Source organism: Leptinotarsa decemlineata, unplaced genomic scaffold (assembly GCF_025532065.1).
Source record: "Leptinotarsa decemlineata unplaced genomic scaffold, Ldec_3_MD MMD2_tig00078422_RagTag_RagTag, whole genome shotgun sequence".
NCBI classification, from domain to species: domain Eukaryota; kingdom Metazoa; phylum Arthropoda; class Insecta; order Coleoptera; family Chrysomelidae; genus Leptinotarsa; species Leptinotarsa decemlineata.
The window spans coordinates 22800092-22821347 of record NW_027412747.1 but is presented as its reverse complement, the minus strand read 5'-3'; the positions used below and the strand labels follow the sequence as shown (position 1 = coordinate 22821347).

Here is a 21256-nt window from a genome sequence, read left to right as displayed (position 1 = left end):
TTATTCAAATAACCGATACAAATATGAAAATCATCAAATAAAACGAATAAACGAGAATACAAAATCACGAAGCGTCAGTGGTGAGACCGTTGCTTGTATGTGATAGATTAACCTAAATATAATTTATTGTAGTTTTAAGACTAAAAGTGATTTATTTACCTAAATATAATATTATTGTAGTTTCAAGACAAAATTTAATTTAATAGTACAAATCATATAATTTTATTGATGTGTACGTCACGTCACGTCACGTATTTATTATCGAGATATGAACCATATTTGGTGTTGACATAGTAGGGTGTATTATCATAGTCGGGGGTATTGTCATAGTTGGGTATGTTGTCATAGTTGGGTGTATTTTCATAATCGCAATAGGGGTAGTGTCTTGTAATTTTTTGTTTTCCAAGTTCAATATTTTTGTAATTTTTGATTCACCGCATCATGGAAGAGTTTTCTTTCACTGAGCACAATCCAAAGTTTCATTTTATTTTTATATGAAGTAGGAGAATATATTTTTTTGATTGTTTCAGGTACCATGTTGTGAAGTCGAGGTCCAAGATAGTTTGCACATCGTTGGCCTATTGTTTTTTTCGATCTGGGTAGTTTATTTTGTCTCCTCCTCATATCATATTTGTGCTCGACAGATTCAGTTAAAATTTTTTGTTTTTGTACATTAATTAAGATATTGAAACAGAAAATCTGCCTAACATCCAGTACTTGAGACTCTTTGAATATGTTGTCACTCGAGTATGTGGCTTTTTTTCCATAAATTATTTTCAGTATCAACTTTTGGATAACATTTAAATTGTTAAGGTGATAATCACTCACACCTCCCCATCCTATGATTCCATAAGACAATATTGAATGAACCAGAGCATAATATACTATTTTTAGGTGTTTTATGTCTAAAAAATCTTTCAAATACTTGAATCTATACAAAAACCCTCTTAGTTTTGAATTTGGAGATCCCACCTCATATGCCTGTCAATAATAACACCCAGGTATTTTATCGAGGTGTCTTCTGGAATTTCGCAATTTTTTCCGAATTTTAATGGCCCCATGTCAGGTAAGTATGATGATTGAGAAGTGAATGGTAGGTATTTGGTTTTTTTAGGTGATGATCCTTAATTTTATTATTCCACAGATATTCTCAACATTTTACTGTCGACATCTATAACTATAACTACTTTCTAGCTATTATACTATACTATCTATATATGCCAAATGTCGCTTATGACCATTGACTGGGTTTTTTGGTTCGAATATCCACGTTAGGATATCCACTTGCTCGGTTAATACTCAACACTATCAAGTAAACCACATTCCTTGTTTCATTGGTATGTTCTCAGTGTCTCCCATCCACTGTAACTAGGTTGTTCTATAGTGACAAATGTTGAAATATGGTAGAGTACCTCTAATATCCAGAAACTTTTGTAGATGGCGCCCAAATTAGAGTTTTCAACTAGGTAACCCTCTTCAGCACTCATAATTGAATTTATATAAAAAATCAAGAACCGACCTGAGTCCTTGCCTCCGCAAATCAAGAGCTAGACCAAGAAACGAGTTGGAACACGTTACGACTTCACAAGTGACCATGTTTGGGTACCAAAGTACCACCAAGATAACTGCATCATTAGTTGTGTGATCCAATTTTCCCTGAATATATGTTTTTTGAAAGCAGCTCCTCCTCCCTGATCCTTGTTTCACTGTCTGATTGACGAAGCCAAATGAATTCACAAGTGGGGCTATGTTTCAGCAAGATTAGGTACTTCTTTATGATAACAGACTGAATCAAAATCAGTGGATAAGTATACACGGTTTCTTAGAATGACCTGCTAGATTACCTGAGGTGACGCACTTGGATTTTTTGTGGAGATTCATGAAATCTGAAGTATATTTCACACAGTCTATTTAAGAGCTCATGGTTAGAATGAAAGTTGCTCCCAATGAAATTTTCCCAAAAGCATGCTATAATGTAAAAAAAATAACTTGTAAACAAATTCCATCATCGACAGGAAGTGAATAGTGAACATTTCAATATTTATTGGAATGGATAGAAGATAGTTTTGCATTTTCTTGACGTTATGACATGTATTGTTTGTTTGTAATTACAATAAATATCTCCTACTTTTGAAGGTCCTCAAACCGAATAGAAAATCGCTTTATATGATCCGATTTCCAAAAATGACAATGTATTGGATAGAACATTGCAATACCTATCAAATGAGGTATCACAAAACCCCCTCTTACCAAGAAAATGTCAAAAATGATACCTTTTTACGAACAATTTGTATGATCTTGATATCTTGTTCTCTTCAGAACTTAAGAGAGGGAACTAATAACATCCGCACTGTGAATAATATAGTAAAATCATGTGTGAATATGGCAACATGTTTGGCGCTGAGGTATAATATGGATATGGTAAGTAGTATTGACGTAAGTGAATGACATGCATGTCGTGTTTAAATTTTGTATGCATGTTTTTCATGACGTTAACGTGACGAATTTCACCACATTCAAAATTTTCATCATATTTTGTATGTAAAGGCATCTTTGTAGAAATAACTTCCTTAAATAAATCAATTCAGAGCTTTATTAAATCACAATTGTTTAGATTTTCTGCTGGTGAGTATCAATTGAGTCTTTCTAAAATAATTGGCGATATGAAAATAAATTCAAACCCGCCATTTATACGAATAAATTAGTTGGAAACTGGCATCCTCATATTCACGTTTTTGTTTCAGTTACGGTAGAAATGCAAAAACGCATTTTAGCGCTGCATGTTCATTTAATACAAAATATAGAAAATGTCACAAAATCGATGAAAAATGGAGGATGAATAGTTATATCGTGTAAGCGCTGAAATGGAAGAGTCTTGTTATCTTTCAGAAGTTTCCGCCTCACTAATTAGAACTGTCAAAAATATATTGCGGCGTGGAAGGCACATAACGCATAAAAGTATAAACTTTGGCTTTCAATAAACTCACGTCATGCACGGCGTATTTCCCCCAGACCGTGTGGAAGGGAGAGTTTTTGTTGGTGCTCTGTTCATACCGGGTGGAACACACACAAGGTTTACAGAAGTAATATTATATGCAGTCCATCTAGCCTCTCTCTCCAGAAAAATGTGTAGAGGACGTAAATCTAGAAGGATCTCTATGGCCGCTGGTAAATCTGATGATTGAAATATTATTTCAACAAGCTATTGCTCCACCATCCTTATTCATAATATTATGAATATGTTTACTTATTTTTACACTATCGTAGGCATCCAGATGCCTGTTATTGTTAACTTGTCTAACTAATCTTAATGAACTGAAGTCTATGGAATGGTTTTGTTTCAAAATATGATGGACAACTGCTGATTTTTCTGGTCTTTCATATTTTAGGTGTGTTTAGTGTTCTTTATTGACACGCAATACAAAACAAACATATCTTTTCCCCACCAGAAAACATCAAACTCATTAAACAAGCCAGTAAAGGAAATTCTATGGACATACAAATCAAAACACAAGACCTAACATTCAATATCCCCCACAAAACAATACACATTCCTAGAAACAATGAACTTGGAGAAACACCCACACAAAATTACCTGATGTAACCCAAATGCAGGCAAATTTACCTGCCCTAAGGCGTTCTAACCGCATAAAAGAACAAACAAGAAGATTAAACGTTCAGTTTGAGTGAAGCCAAGAAGATTATTTAGACAAGTTAATAACAACATGAATCTAGATGCCTAAAAGAGTGTAAAATTAAGTTACGCTACTATTCTTTGGGGTATTTCGTCAGATTCTCTCTAAATTTTTCGTTTACAGAAAAAAGCTGTCAGGATTTTGTCCTGTGTCAGAACACTGCCAACCTCTCTTTATTAAACCTGAGATCAAGCAGGTTCCGCCTAACCAAATCTAAGAAAAATTCACTAAATTATTATCTCTATATTAAGTATACATTTATTCAAAATAAGGATAAAAAACGTACTTTTGACGAATTGTTTTTATTCCACAGAGGAATACATTGAACATTTCAGACTTTGTAGGGAATAAAATTCGTTTCGCCCAATTTTTCAATTTCATGTTACTTTCTATGTTTTTTTTCAACTGTCGTTTCTTGTTTCAATATTATTTTCAAAAATTACATTATATTACACTGAAGGTTATATTTTGACAATTATTATTATGGTATTGTCTTATTTTTTGTTAATATGACATGCTACAAACTTGTATTGTAATGTAGTCAAATAAATATATTCTATTCTATTCCATTCATTTCATTGAAGTGATCATGAATTTCCATGAAATAAACAAGCCATCCATGACACATGTTAGATAAGCCACATTGTAAAATTGAGTTGAGACTGGTAGATAAGGCAACATTGTTAAATTAATTAAATTTTTTATTTTCATTTTATTTATTGAGTAATCTACAGAGCAAGCAACTCCAATAATCAAATATAATATCATTCTCAATAACAATAACTAAAATTACTCCAAATCACCTGAATCAAAATCAAATTCAAAGACACATTCAGTTGAAAATGACAAATGTACCTTTTTCATTTAAATTAGTATCAATTTCTAAGGATGACATCTCAATTTCAAACGTTTGAAGAACGCATTCGGGCCACATTTGAAGGAAAAGGAAGTGCTCTTTCATCGGAACAATGCAACGTGTCACAAATCAACGAAAACGACTTCGAATTCCTAACGCATCCACCATATTTTCCAGATCTGGCCTCCAGAAACTTTTCTTGTTCTCAGACCTCAAGAGAATGCTTGCTGAAAAGAAATTCAGCGCCGATGAAAAGGAAATCGTCGAAACTGAGACCGCTATGGTCGTTGCATCGCCCTCGGAAGCATCTATATTGAATAATGAAGTAAAATGTTAGCCTACGAACTGTTCACTAAATGTTCAGGAGTAAGTAATTTCTATTAGATGCAGAATGTGCTGCGCTTTGGAATTGTTCAATCAATTAACGCCAATATTACGGAATTTGAATTCTCATAAATTAGTATTGATTCAAATCAAATAACTCAGCAATTAAATTAATGACATATAATTACAGTTTAATTTCAGAGTAACAATTTGATGAAAATCATTTTGGAATTCCTACACATTTGACTAAAACTAGTAATTTATTTCAGGGGCTCATTATCGGTGAACCTTTGAAGTGGGGCTCCCCACTGTTTGATATTATTTTACAACCCTTTATGTATTTCTTTTTCAATTCAATTACGAATGTTTAGTGCAAAAACTGAATTTTTGATTTGTCGTAACTTTGTTAATAATGAATATTTTTTCATGAAATTTTGGTCACACCTATTTAGAGGTACTCTGAATCCAGTGGCGTAGTGATTTTTTCAATAAAAAAATCGATAATAAAAAATCCCGATTTTCGACTAAGAAAAAATATCGTAGTATGTATGCCCTGAAACTTCAATAAACATTTCAAATTTTGTCCGATGGTGGACCTTTCAGTACTTGACATTTAAAAAAAAATATTAAAATCGGTTTACAACTTCAAATTTTAGGGGGGTGTTTCCATTAAAAATGGGTCACACTGTATAATCAATAATACGCCATTTCTCTATGAAACAATTCGAGATCAATACAATGGATATTTCATTATTTCACGACAAATAAACTGCCATCAGTTTTGCAGAAGAGAATCTCTCCCAGAGAAAGTCAGCTTTTTATGAACAGCAAACTTTTTACGCGGGATTCAAATCATCACTCTTCATTAAATATTTAAACAGACATTTGACTGTATAATGAAGCCTGCCCTCTGTGGGGGAAGGTATAACGTTGTCGCGCGTCAAACCCTAAGGGAGTGATGAAAGCTACACCCCAAGATATAAATCATGAAACGTATAAACATTCTCTATAATACACCGACCTTATAAATCAGTAAATGGTCAAGTAATCGAGCATATGTGATTCATACATTAATTCATGTGTGGTTGTTGGTCTTTATCTTTGTTGCACATCGCCACAGCACTTATTTTCCTGTTCGAATAGATGAAGATGAAGATTTTTACATGTTTATACAGTGTGTAAAAGACAATTGGAATAAATTTATTATTTCGGTCACGGTAGATATTTTAACAAAATCCCGAAACATGTCAAATTTAAATTATAGTTTGACATTCTTCAACGTGAAAATGTAACCCCTATCTTCATCCTCCTTTCTTCCTTGACAGGTACAACCCCCAATTTTTTAAAAGAAAAGTATAGGTTTGCGATGTATCGTTTGAAAGTTGTGAACGGGAGGTATTTGGTTTTATCGGCATTCACTGTGAGGATGTTCGCATCAAACCAATTTTGTATCAGCTGAACGTCTTTCGGAGGTTTCCTTCAATGTTTCCCAAGAGTTGGCGCTGTAGATAACTCTAATATCATCTGAAAAACTTATTATTTTACCATTTTTAGATATATTGAGTAGATTGTTCAGATATAGGTTAAATAAAATTGGTCCCAGCAGGGTACCCTGGGGCACGCCGTGCTTTATTATCCCTGCATCACTCCTGATCTCATACTACAATGTCTAACAGGCCTTCTCAAAGGACACTAGGTTCGTTCCAACCAGCGTCAGAAACAGTTTCTGACAGTCAGGATTCTGCGCAGTAATGTGATTGCGTTCCAACGTGAGTTTCCAACCATTAGTAAACTATTAGTTTTCTGTTCCATCCAAGATTCAAACCTGTTCGAAATCTATCAGAATGGTTTGAGGATTATCTTCTAACCATCAATCTGACGCATGCGTATTCCGTATTACTGTTTCTGTTTTGTGTTCATGCAACTTACAAACAACATAACCTGCAAAAATTGTTATAAAATAAATTATGTATTTGCTGGCGCAGGAAAAATTGGGAATTCTTTAAGTGAACCTATAATATGAACATCTTCAATTACACAAATTAATTATTGCGGTTACCTCCCAGTTCCATGTTGATAAGTAAATAGAATAGAGATATAAAATACTGCAACCTTCTTTTACTCTCCATAAATACACTTGATTAGATTTATTTTTAAAGAATTGAAGGGGTTATATTTTTAGGAGAGACATTCGTTGTGGAATGTTTGAAATACAAACTGAGTAGAGAAAAGTATCTTCTGTATAATTCAGTGTTCATATAGAAGTATTTGTTTCGAAAAATTTTTTTTTTCTTTCGTGTAATTCAATGTTTATATGAAAGTAGCTGTTTCAGGAGGACATTCTTTCAGTTTGTGACTGAAAGTTACTTCTTTGCATAATCTACACATCCATGTATAGAGTTACTTATTTTCAAATTGATTACTTCCTTCCTTTCTTTGGAAGATTCCCTCATCCCCTTTTTTGTATTAAGATGGAGTAGTAGAAAGCCAAAAACTTTCCCAAATTATTTTTAAAGGTTATGTTGAAATTCCATGCCAAACTTCAGTTGAACTATCAGCTGTTCCAATCAGAAATTTCAAATTAATCAGAAACCAATATTTACTAGACATGCGCGTTGTCAACGATTTACAAACAGTTGGAAATCTGTATGTGACTCAAGGTTGGAACGAACCTACTGTCATTTGAATCATCATATGCAGATACTTGGACTGTCAGAAGACAGTGTGTGTCGCCTTTGTTTGGAAACTGATGAAACAGCAGAGCATATACTTTGTGCCTGCCCCGCTGGGGACCGAATCAGGTTCTTAGAATTCGGCAGAGCCGTACTTTTACCATCTGACCTGTATGGCAACTCACCATACAAACTAATCAGCTTCGTTGAGAAGCTGGGTTTATTTGGTCGAATGGGAATAGGTGTGAGCCACAATAAACCCTTGCGGGTTGCGGTGAAGGTTCGAATAGACCCACTCACTTTAGACCTAACCTAACAATGATGAATTTTTGACCTACTTGTTAGAGGCTACTATCACATCCATAAACTTATCCAAGCTTTGCTTTTTCGAAAGGTGTTTATCAATTTTTTAGGATTTGGATGATTACTACAACGTTCATAGGAAAGACAGTACTAAATTACAGTTGTCAAAAATTTTCTGAAGAATCTATATTGTTTTATTCATTCTCCATTAGTATTATATTTTCCTTCAACATCCTGGAAACTGTTTTTGAGATAAATCAATCAAACTCAGTAATAACGTTTGATGCCGGCGGCAAAGAATACTGCCACTTTCAGTGTCGCCAGCACTGAAAGTAGAATCATTACCATGGTAATGATGATTTGATATAGAAATGATAGTGACAAATCATCATGCATTTTTGACGATTGTGGAAAGAATATCAATTCTCAACGTTACCGTATCGTGGATTTGCTGTTGTTTCACACAAGAAATAAATATTGAACCTTCATTTTTCATCGATTATTCAATCATTACGTTGTTGATGTATAAGAAGGTCATTTAGAAGCATGAATGTGTGACTGTTGCGATTCCATTGTTTCATAATTTGATTGAATCGAAGGGAGAACATATTGCGTTGCAAGATTTATGTAATAATAATGATTTCAACAGATACATTTGCGGAATGTATGCTTCTAGTAGCACCAATATTTTACAAAAGAAATTTGCATATTTGGTTGAACTAGAAAAAGAATTTGCAGGTGTATCTATATTTTTCAAACACTCAAAAATACAAAAAAGTTGTTTTTTCAACAAGACTGGGCTAATCATTTCATCTACCAATCGTGTTACCTACTAAGGTCCGCCATAAAGTATTTTGCTGAGAAGGAACCAATGTTTTTCTCAAGAAGCATGTTTTACAATCATTCTGAATTCACTAGCTTGTAAAAATTTTAGGTTTTTTCACTCTGTGGCGTATAATAAAGTGAATATCAAGTCGATAGAGAAAGTAGCTCTGTGAATCTGTTTAAAAAAATCTGTTTTTCCAAATCTAAAGAAATGAACTTTAAACGTTCAATCCAGTCTCGAATATACCTACACAGTAGGTTGAATGGACTGACGCCTATCAGAAAACAACTACTCCCCTGGCTAATACCACGAAGGGCGTTGGATTATATCCGTCTGTCATGAAAGGCATCCGGAGAAAAATGTAAGTCACGTGTACGTCCGCGATTTAGTTGAAAAGTTTAGAGGAACGGGATCAGTGCAACATAAAAAAAGGAATGCCCCAAGATTACTGAATGAAGCAACCCAAATTGAGGTCCTTGGACATTTTGCAATGGAGCCTACTGCATCAACACGTCAAGTATTTGCTGAAAGTATTTGTTAGAAAGGTGTTGAAATTATATAAGTTTCACCCGTACAAAACACAAATTCTTCAAGGACTAGGCGATGATGATCAAGACCGACGAATTGTGTTTTGTGAACTCATGACTGAAAGAATTCGCGTTGAACCGAGAATGTTAAAAAATATTTGTTTTAGTGATGAATGCACTTTTATGCTGAATGATAATGTAAATGAACAGAACTGTCGGTACTGGAGTGATGCGAATCGGTATCGATTCAGAGAAGGTGACACTCAATATCCTGAAAAACTGAATGTTTGGGCAGGAATATTAGGAGATGCTATAATTGGTCCCTTGTTCATACCAGGCAATTTAAGTGGCGAACCAAAGGGACGACCAAGGCAACCTAGCTGTAGACGAAGATTTACTGCACTTCCAACAAGATGAAGCACCTCCTCACTGAGCAGCTCCAGTTAAGCACTGGTTGGATACTAATTATCCGAACAAATAGATTGGAAGGAGAGGTCCCATTGAGTAGCCATCGAAGTCACCAGACTTGGCGCCACCTGACTTTTTGGGTCACCTCAAGTCAGTTATTCATAAAACTCAACCTGCGTCACTTGGGGAATTGCGAGAAAGAATTACGCAAGCATGTCGCGCCATTACTAGAACAACATTTGCCAAAGTTCGTGCAGAATTTGAAAATAGGCTGTATTATTGTTTACAAAACAACGAAACCCCCTTTAAACATTTACTTAATTGTCATTTTTATTGAATTTGCAGTTCAACAAAAACCTCATCAAATATTTCATTCAAGCCAAAGTTTCACAATTATTGCTTCACCCTGTACAAATATTATTTATACCATTGAATAGCATTTTTGATAGTTTTTTCAATGATGTATCACAAGTAGGGGTTTGCAATTTAAACTTTCAGTGTTTTGGTGGGTGGGGCCTAGGGGGTTGATGAGGGTGAGTTCTCTTTCATGTCACTTCAGTTCCCCCTTACTATCCTAGAAATAGTTTCAAGCATTTTTTGATATCAGCTCTCGTTCGTGAGATATAGCCCATTGTAAGTTTTAAAATTGACACACTGTATAATGGCTACCACATAGAGCTATCGCTGACTTTTATTTACAACTATTCAAGATAAACACGCCGAGATAGCTCTTTCAGGGAGCAAGAATTTTTCCGACTTACTTAATACAAATTACACAAAAACCCTTTATGTTATGACCCAAATTACACAAAACCTCTGTAAATTGTAGCCCATACAATGTTATTCTGATGTAAAAGCTGTATTTATGTAAAGTTTCATCTGAATCCGTTCATTCGTTTAGGCGTGAAAGAGCCACAAATATACATACGTACATCCATATTCACAAACTTTCACATTTATATTAGTATAGAAGATATATACTTCAGTTCTATGGTCCAAAGTACACTCGCTTTTTTATTTTGTAATTATATCTGATCATCTTTAGATCCCAATTATATGGTTTTTCTTTTATTCTTCACCAGACCTTAACAACGTCCGATCTTCAATAAAGAACCTGTTAATAGGCTATTTTATCCGTGACTTATATATTATTGATGTTGCATTAAATTCTGTTAACGTAATTGTAAATTAAAAAACTTTTTATCATCAAGATGTATATTTGTATTGTTTGGCTGTGCTTTCTTCAAACTGCTATGTAATTCAGTGGAATAATTTCAATTCATTTTAATTGAGTAGCGTTATCCAAACTTCCAAATCCCGTGGTATTTCAGGATTAAAGTGATCGCTAGACACCGTCGCACTTCATAAGCTCTGAAAGCTTTGGACAAACCCTCACAACTTTGTAGACAGTTTCCTTTACACAAAGTAAGTGAAACACCGTGCTGCGAGGTGACAGACCCCAGATACCTTCTGAGAGGTTATCCGAGAATAGAGGAGGAATCTGGATGTGGATTCTGCATTCAAATTCAATAATTTGAATAAATACGTTTATTTAGCTCTGTTTAAATCTGTTTTTCCGTTAATCAGCTGTTGCCCTCATACGAACAACAACTCTCAGATGTTGAGAAACTTGTGCGAGCTAAGGACTAACGAGGTCTTACGTTTCAACGTGTGATTTCTAACACGGTTGCAGAATCATCCCAGCTTCAACCAGATGAATTCTCTCCAGAAAAATATCTGGTCGAGGCAGGAATCGAACCCACGATCTTCCGATCGTGAGTCGGGCTCACTACCACCGCGGCCAACTCTAAAATTACTGAGTACGGATTCAAAATGACATTGAACAGATTACTACAATTTGTTACCAACATGAAATATACACTTTTTAACCTGTCTTATTTCCAAAAATGACAAGAAACATCTTCCAAATAAATAAAGACCAGTCGCTTTGCTTCCTGAAATAACGATCCCAGCAAGTGGCCGTGGATGGATATAATAATAATAACAATGTGTCTTTATTCTTTCAATCAAGGATACATATAGATTTGTTTACATTTGGAACATTAATGATCCTAGGGCTGACGTCAAAGGCGAAGTTCAAATCAATAATTAAAAATTACTGATTTGTTCTACCACTTAACGTCACACAAGCTTAACATTATAGAATATGCCTATAATACAGCATTTGAAAAAAAACAATAATAGGGACTCTTAACAACTCAGGGATCTGAAATGTATTATTTGGTTTATTCCTTCCACAAAACATTCTTATGGTAGTACTTAAAACTAATCACATTCATTTTTTGTATTTCGTTTGGAATACCGTTGTACACGTAACTGAAGGACCGTTTAAAGAATTCATGATGGTGAATTGGTAGTGTTGAAATATCATTAAATCGAATATTGATTGCATGAACATGCATCGGTTTTCATATAAGTAAATCGGAATCTTCGTCATGATTATTCTGTGAAATAAGCACGCTTAATGCAACCGCCTACGCATTGTCATATTTAACCAACCCGTTTCAACCAATTTATTGGATATACTTTCTCGCCTTCGATCCTCATGAATGAGACGCAAACATGAATACTGAATCTTTTGGATTTTTTGCTCATATGCTTTCGTTAAGCAGGAACCGTACACTGAATCAGCAAAATCCAGGGTAGACAAAACTAAACTATCACATAACATTATTTTTGTTGCTTTTGTAAAAAATTACTATTTTCATAAATAATCTTGTGAGTTCCACAAGCCTTTTGAATAAGTTTTTTCATGTGTGTTTCGAATCTTCCAGACTTTTCGCTTGATCTACAATGGACATGTCTTTGTCAAGTATTATAATTTTTATTTTGTCTTCAATCTTCTCCCTGACATTTTTTGGCCCAAATATCAAAACATTCCACTTTTTTGGGTTGTTACCTAGACAATGATCAGCTCTAGTTTCAACAAAATTATTGATGTCTTTATTAACTTGTGCACAAGAGATATAGATCTGTGTGTCGTCTGCGTATAAATGAGAAGAACAATGTTCAAGGGAGTTAACGAGCTGGCTGGTATAAATATATAAGAGTAGTGGACCTAGGATTGAACCTTGTGGCACTTCCGACTTCAATTCTAGAAAATTGGACTCATTGGCTGTCACTGTCAACTCTGATATCTTCTCCTCAAATAATTATTGAAGAATTCAACACTATCTGCAGATATTCCTATATGATGCAAAATTGACATTAGTACGTCATGGTTTATAGTGTCAAATGCCCTACTATAATCAAGAAGTATCAGGGCCGTACATAAACCTTTATCTGAAGCTGAGAAAATATGAGAGAAGCTGAGATATCTCTTGAATACTTCAACTGTCAACGCTGGTGTTCCCCAGGGATCCATGTTGTCTTCAACACTCTTTTTATTGTATATCGAATAATGCCTGGCGGAGAACAACTACTTTCCCAGATGATACCATGCTAGGCATTGAATTATATCCATCAGATGTTTATGCAAGGTACCTCAAAAAGGTTATAGTCTTGCAGGTATTTCTCGTTCATCCAGCAGCAGAACTATGCTGAAATCATTCGATTAGATCACTTATATACACCGGCTTCGCGTTGAAATTAATCAAGTCCTAGGTACACTGCTGTTTGGGACGGATCTTTTCCGCACTGATACTGGAAACAAACCCATGCACTACCTCCAAACCGGTCTGCAAATGTTCTACTCGATTGAAAAAATACATGTATGTATCTCATTTTTCATAATATAGAGTTATCACGCGTAGAACTATCACATCAGTCATGTTTAGTTCTCTATAAAACCCACGCTATATCATAGCGTGTTGCGGTTTCGAAGTATGAACACGTCTGAGGAAGCTATTCTTCGTAGCATGAATACGCTTAAGGAAGCTATTGTGGTTCTGCTAGTAAGAACACGCCTGAAGAAGCTATATTATAGCGTGTTGCGGAAGGAAGCTATTCTTCGTAGCATGAACATGCCTAAGGAAGCTATTGTGGTTCTGCTAGTATGAACACGGCTGAGAAAGCTATTCTTCATAGTATGAATACTTATAGCCAAATACGTGTTGTGGTTTTGAAGGTATGAACACGTTTCAGGAAGCTATTCTTCCCAAACATGCCAAAACATGCCTGAGAAAGCTTTTTAGTATGAACTCGTCTAAGGAAGCTATTCTTAATAGCATGAACACGACTGAGGAAGCTAGTCTTCATAGTATGTACACGCCTGAGGAACTTCATAGTATGTACACACCTGAGGACGCTGTTGCGGTTTTTTCAGTATGAATACGTTTAAGGAAGCTACTCTCCATAATATGAACACGAACGATGGAGCTATTACGTTTTTTCCAGTATGAACACGTGTAAGGAAACAATTCATCATAGTACGAACACGCCTGATAAAGCTGTTATATAGCGAAACACGTGTTGCGGTTTTGAAGGTATGAACACGTCTCAGGAAGCTTTTCTTCATGATATGAACATGCCTTTGAAAAGCTATTGCGGTTTTTTCAGTACAAACTTGTCTGAGAAAACTATACGTAATGGCATGAACAAAACTTAGGAAGATTTTCGCCATAGTAAGAACACGCCTGAGGAAGTTATTCTTTAAAGCATAAACACGCCTTTGGAAGCTATTATGTAGCAAAACACGTGTTGCGGTTTTGCAAGTATGGAAGTAGGAAGCTATTCTTCACAGTATGAATTCGCCTAAGGAAGCTATATCATAACAAAACACATGTTGCCGCTTTGTAAACTGTTTAGTGAAAATTATTATAACGTGTTTTAGACTGGGAAATGAATTATTCATAATATAGAGTTATCATGCGTAGAAGTATCATATCAGTCATGTTTCAGGCTAATCCAGAAGTTGATCCATTTTCAGGCCCATTTTGGGAGACTCTCGATCTACTATGGGTCTGATAATCTGACCTTAAAATTTTAATTCAGAGGAATGTTTGAATTTTATAGTTTTATAGAAAACAAAATATTCGCTGATTGTACTGTTTTAGCTGCTGCAGTTCAAAACCGGTTCATTTTTGAGCATCGCCTCATAAAACTTCCTCATCTGATTGAAAACTGAAATTTTCTCATAAAACTTTTCGGGTTTCCGAAAACTCCTTCATTGTTTGCGTAGTTCTCCATTGAGTAGATAAAAAATAAAATACTCACCTGAACTCTCGACTCCGTCAGACCTATTCTCATCGCAATCTCCTCCCTCATGAATATGTCGGGGTAGTGAGTCTTCGAAAAACACCTTTCGAGTTCGTTCAGCTGTGCGGGTGTAAACCTCGTTCTGTGTCTTTTTTGCTTCGAAGGTTTATCCCCATCGTTGGAGCTGTTACTCAGCGAACCGCCCAAACCTGATAACCCCCCATCGCACAACCCCCCCAGCCGCGATTGATCCAGAACTTTGAGATCGGCTTGATGTCTCTTCAAGTCTTCACCGCACATTTCTTTTATCCCTGTAAACAATAAAAATGGAATTATTCATCTTTCTTGATGAAAACACGATAAAAGTTAATTACAGTCCATTGTGGGATTTTTGTAGAACATGTGTTGGATTTCAAATCATCCTCAAACAGTTCACCGAACCACCACACGTGTTCCACTATACATTAGCTTCCTCAGACGTATTCATTCTGAACACGCCTGATGAAACTATCGAGGAGGGGTAGTCATACTGAACACCCCCGCGAAAGCTATTGAGGAGGCATATTCATTTTGATCACGCCTGTGGAAGCTATTGAGGGGGCATATACATACGGAACTTTCCTGAGGAAGCTATTGAGGAGGCGTATTCATAATGAACACACCTGAGGAAGCTATTGAGGAGGCAGATACAAACTGAACATTCCTGAGGAAGCTATTGAGGAGGCGTATTCATAATGAACACTTCTAAGGAAGCTATTGAGTAGGTGTATTAATACTGAACACACCCGGGGAAGCCATTGAATTGATTCGATTTGGGCTGATATAAAAAAAATTGTTGCGGCGCATAATACTGCATTTAATTTTGCTGACATGAAAAACATCAAAAGTGGAGAAAAAGTATTGATCACGAGCAGCAGAAAATGTAGAAATTACATAATATTATAGAACGATAAATTGAACAATTTGTAATAAATATCAATGATAGTGACACGTCACCTGATGAAACTAAAATGGCAGCAGTATACATATATTTGTATTTATCCCACTTCGATGATTAAAAATGTTATGTTCCTATTTTCTTTCACATTATTAATAAGGTAAATACCTATTACCTAAGTTCTTCTGTAAAATTGTGTTACCTATCACAGAATTTCCAGTTTCTTTTGAGGAAATTTACTTAAAATATTATTTAAAATTACACTACATATGCAGAATTATTCAAATTCATATTTCACTGTTTCATTAGTATTTGTGGAAAAACACATAAGTTCTCGTGTTATTCTCCATTATATCAACGGTTTTTGTTCTACATAATTTATAATGGACTGTCTTCGTTACAACCACTGTTGTATTTTCACATGACATTACGTTGGTTATTTGTAGCTAGCGTAATGTTACCTACTTATGTGAATTTACACATTTTTTTTTACAGTGTACCGCTCTCAATGGAATTTACAATTTTCATAAATAGAGAAAAAAAAGTCCCGACAAACATCTTAACTTTTATACCATCAGCTCAGGTATATACAGTGTAAGACACTTAAGAAGACATCCCTGTATTTTATTCATTTTTAAAAATTATTAGGCCTCCTAAACATGGAAGTAGTCTGCATGAGAGAAGCCTAATATACAGATGAATTAAATTTCTCAATCATCTGCCTACCTGTATAAGATCGGAGAACAACGTCAATGTTTTTAAAAGAAAACTCAAAAACTTTGTATGTAATGAATGTTACTATGACTATGACATAATTCATGGGCAAAAAGATAACGTGAGTTATGACATTCGAATGCCTTTGAAATTTCCCATATTATCATTTCATCTCATTTTATGTATACATTATGTCTGTGACTGTTCCAGTATCATGTAAATATGATCTGACTGGAATAAAAATTATCATTATTAATAATATTCATTATGAAAAAATTTAAATTTTAAATATTAGTAAGTAACTAGAAAGCCACAGAGACATCTGTCGAAATTGAATGTCAATTAATCAAGCGAATCCTATACAGGAAATTAAAAAAAACACTAATATTGGAAGCCAGTTCCAAATATTGTCTCTCTCAACTAACCCGCCTTCAATTCTGATACATTTTTCAATTTTTTTCCTATTATAGTTCGCCACTCTAGTCCTGCTCTTAACAGTCCAGAGAAGTAAAAATTCATTGTCCATATGTACTATTTGTACCAATCCAACGTAATGAAAAATTTTCGCTCAACCAAGAGTATAGTCGAAGTAAACGGTATTGTGCATACTTAAAGGTGTCGGCGCTCTCAAAGGCCAGAGAAATGAAGCCGCTGACAACTAGTCAACGTAAACTGAAGAACTGGCAGTTTGTATTGAATAATTTTTACTGAGTGTTATGATTGGCTGAAGAATCATAAGATTAAATTTGAAGTCATGTTACGGTGATGAATTTAATTCGAGCCGTCGTGTTGTCAATGTTCAGTTCAGGAACTGATCGCGATTTGAGTGTTGAAATTCGATATGGGTGCAGTTATAATTACTCAAAATGTTTGTTATCTGTTTAAAATGTTGCGTCCTTGGACAAGTACTAATAGTAAAAACGAGTGAGATAGCAACGCAGGCAGTATTGCTGAAATGTATTTTTGCGTTTTCAATCACATCGAGTTGATTTGGGGAAAACTGAAACAAAGCATCAGTCGTAAAAATAATTTTCCAAAATTTGATAAGAAGGTGATAGAGCTCGTTAAAGAAGAAGTATCTAATATTCAAATTCAAATTCAAATTTTATTGAGTCTTTTTCCTGTAAACATTAACAGATTAGACGAGTATTTAAATAAAGAAAAAAATATACATTGTGAAATCACATAAACACAGAAATACATACATAAAAAATAGAAAAAAAGCAATGAACATGAAAACAAATCAAAAACGGATTGTATAAGAGAATAACCAGCTCTTTCACTCTTCGAGATAAGTTGCGAATTCATTCAAGTCATAGAAGCATTCTGCTATCAGAAGCTCTCTCAGCTTTCTCTCTCTCTCTCTCTCTCTCAGATTTACAAAATGATGCGATATCGTTCCTACCGAAAAATGCGACTCCACCATGTATATGATCACTATGACTAAAGTAACTTATCAGTTTGAATTTATTGATTGAAATATTCTCAATATTAGTTTCCCAAGCCAAGGTTCACTGAATAGCAAAAATGTAAAGTCATGATCATTCAGAAAACAGTCAATTAAGTCGAGTTTATTTGAAATGCATTGTATGTTAATGCCAGAAACACTGAATGAAGATGGAATATCCTTTTGGATATATATATATATATATATATATATATATATATATATATATATATATATATATATATACATCGGAAGAGTCTAGGGATATTTTTAAAAATGGCAATAATTTTTTTCAGATCGCTTTCGGGAAAAAAATTTGACGGGTGATTATTAAACGAATGTAACTTACAACAAAATTTATTAAATGGTCAAAAATACTGAGTGCGCATATAAGCAGAACTAAAAAAAAATATGGCTCTTCTTTGGCACCCCGAAAAAAAATCATAATACAAAAAAAAATTGGAATCAGTACAAAGTATGGCCTCCACGCTGGTTTATTACGGCCCTACATCTATCGTGCATCGAAAAAATGAGATTGTCAATGTCTTGTTGAGGTACATTTGCCCATTCAGCGATTAAAAGCTCCCTCAATTGAAACGTTGTGTGAATGTTCCCCATATGCGGAGTAATTCTTCGTTGAAGCATGTCCCACACATGCTCGATGGGATTCAGGTCCGGTGATTGTGCTGGCCATGGCAATACATCAACTCCTTCGTTGATGAGCCAGTCAGTCACTAGACGCGCGACATGTGGACGAGCATTATCGTGCATTAGGTGGAAGTTTTCACCAACAGCACCAGCAAATGGACGGACGATAGGTAGAAGAATGGTGTCGAGGTACGGTCGAGCTGTGAGGGAGCGATTTGGAAAAACGAGATCGGTTTTGCCGCCGATCATGATTCCGCCCCATAGCATTACTGTACCACCTCTGTATGTGTGGACTTCCTGGACGTGTCTCAAACGTTCATTATTTCCAAATCTGGATTCGTCTGTAAACAAAACTGTGGCCCAATCATTTGCATCCCAGTTTTGATGTTCTTGACACCACTCTAATCTTCTACCGCGATTGCCTCTCGACAAAGGTGGACATCTCAGTGGCCTTCTGTTGTGGAGATCTGCTTCATGTAGTCGATTTCTGACAGTATCACGACCAATGGTTACCTAGTGCGTCTGCTGCAACACGTTAACCAACTCAGGTGCTGTGATTGTCGGTTGTCTTCTTGCGGTTAAGACCAAAAATCGGTCTTGAACTGCAGTTGTAGCGCGTCCTCGCCCTGGTTGTTGTTCGGCTGGACTGCCAGTTTCACGGAAACGCCGCCACAATCGACTTATTACACTTTGGGAGACCCCCAAACGAAGAGCTACATCATTTTGTCGCATGCCACCTTGAAGAAGCCCTACAGCTCTATTCATCTCAGTCAATGGTGAGTGATGGTGTTCCATGTTAAAGCACAATATTTCCAGTTTGATTGCTGAGCAAGAACTGCATAGAATGTACAAACTCGACACTTTCAGATTATTCATTTTAGCCGAAAATCTACAGTTTGTAAAAAACTTGATAAAAGATTAGTTACCGTTTTTGCAGGCTTTGTTCAACCCATAGAAATCTACAGGGTGGTCGAGTGTACCAATTTAATCGAAATTAAACGACCTCATGCATTTATTTTTATGATATTTAGTATGTTATAAAAATATCCCTAGACTTTTCCGATGTATATATATATATATATATATATATATATATATATATATATATATATATATATATATATATATATATATATATATAGGAAGATAGGAAGATATATAGGAAGATAGGATTAGCTTGTGTGATTTTCATTATATTAATCACCAATATATATATATATATATATATATATATATATATATATATATTGGTGATTAATATAATGAAAATCACACAAGCTAATCCTATCTTCTCAATAGCCAAAAATAATACGAATAACGATAGATTTATCAAAATTTTAACTTATATGACTTATATGACTTATATGACCCGAATCATGAGAAAGGAGCATTTCCTCAATTTCCTGAAAGAAATATATATATATATATATATATATATATATATATATATATATATATATATATATATATATATATATATATATATATATATATATATATATATATATAATATGATATATATGTATGAGTAGTATTCAGAAGTATTCTCAATCATCATCCTGGATCCATTTTCAAGAATCACTCGGAATTGTACTTACATGACTCGAGGACGAGATCGCATCCTTGCCCCAAGTCTCCCTACTATTTAGCTCTATGCTTGCTGTGTTCAGCTCTAAGTGCGGTTCAACCCGCACTCAGATCTGGTTGAACCGCACTTGAACCCGCTCTAAGTGCGGGTTATGATCAGAAATGATTATTGAATAACGAAATTAGTTAGCACCCTAACTATATTAATAAAGGAGAGCTGTTGGAAGGTAGGTTGCACTATACCTACATCTCCTATCGCATATAGAGGGGTAGATTTTCAATGATTTTTCAAAATTTATTATCAAAAAAATCGGATGAGCGACTTCATAAAAAACATATCCACTATTTACCGGCAGTAAACATACTAGGAGAGAACATTGCAGTTTACCATTTTCGAAAAACACTTTTAAGGAGCTGTAGCGACGGTTCCAAAAGCACTAAATCAGTCGCGTACTAAATGCTATCGCACTAGGGTAGTTCGGATTTTTTCTACGGCCGATCACTAGTCTGGAAGGGTAGTTCTCACCCTGCGGTACCTCTCGCGAGGGCTGATGTTGACTGAAAGTGTGAAAGAGAGAAGCAGGCTGCTGCGTGATCCTAATTACATGGCCTACCGGAGCGGGCCAACGATATTGGTCTAATGAGGGCGAGGCAGCTTCAATTTAGCCCATTTAACTAGCCTATCGTTAGTACGCTGAATCACTAACGACTTGAACTTCAATTAGTGCCCCCACTAACTTACCGACAGAGCCCAGATTGTTCAGCATGTTTCAGGATACAGATGATGTGCTCCGATTCTGACGCACTGCACTGTTTATTTAATGAGTACTGATTTGATACTGAATTGTGAATATGTTGTTGACGCCGGGAAGAATCGCTAGTGGGGGTCGGGCCAATGGAGGCCGCTGTGCTGCGGGGGTGTGGCTTGCGTGGCGGGCGGGGACTGAGGCTCCCATCGCTCTGATTGCTAGGACACCCGCCGAGCGAGGATCCTCCAGGACAAAGGACGAGACGGCGGAGGATTCACGCAGATTCGCGTGAACGGGCTTTTGTCTCTTTGTTGTTTTCTAATACCAAAAAAAGTAATTAAACTTTCTAGTGCTGCGTTCCGGATTATAATTCGACGTATTTTAAATGAAATAGTTCTGATGGTAA

The 21256-nt window shown here is 35.4% G+C and overlaps 1 protein-coding gene across 2 annotated transcripts in view; it reads right to left on the bottom strand.

Annotated features, from left to right (window-relative positions):
- The window catches only part of otp (orthopedia), a 73600-nt gene extending 52605 nt beyond the window's left edge, over positions 1 to 20995 (bottom strand). Inside the window, exons 1-2 of one of the 2 annotated variants that reach the window (XM_074186018.1) lie at positions 20844 to 20995; positions 14787 to 15079 (exon numbers count right to left, since the gene is read on the bottom strand). In XM_074186018.1, the coding sequence (XP_074042119.1) occupies positions 14787 to 15079; positions 20844 to 20868 (318 nt within the window). In that variant the 5' untranslated portion in view covers positions 20869 to 20995. Of the gene's footprint in view, positions 1 to 14786; positions 15080 to 20489; positions 20714 to 20843 lie in introns of those variants that run through there. The other variant, XM_074186019.1, reaches the window with a different exon arrangement.
- Between the last annotated feature and the right edge of the window lie 261 nt (positions 20996 to 21256).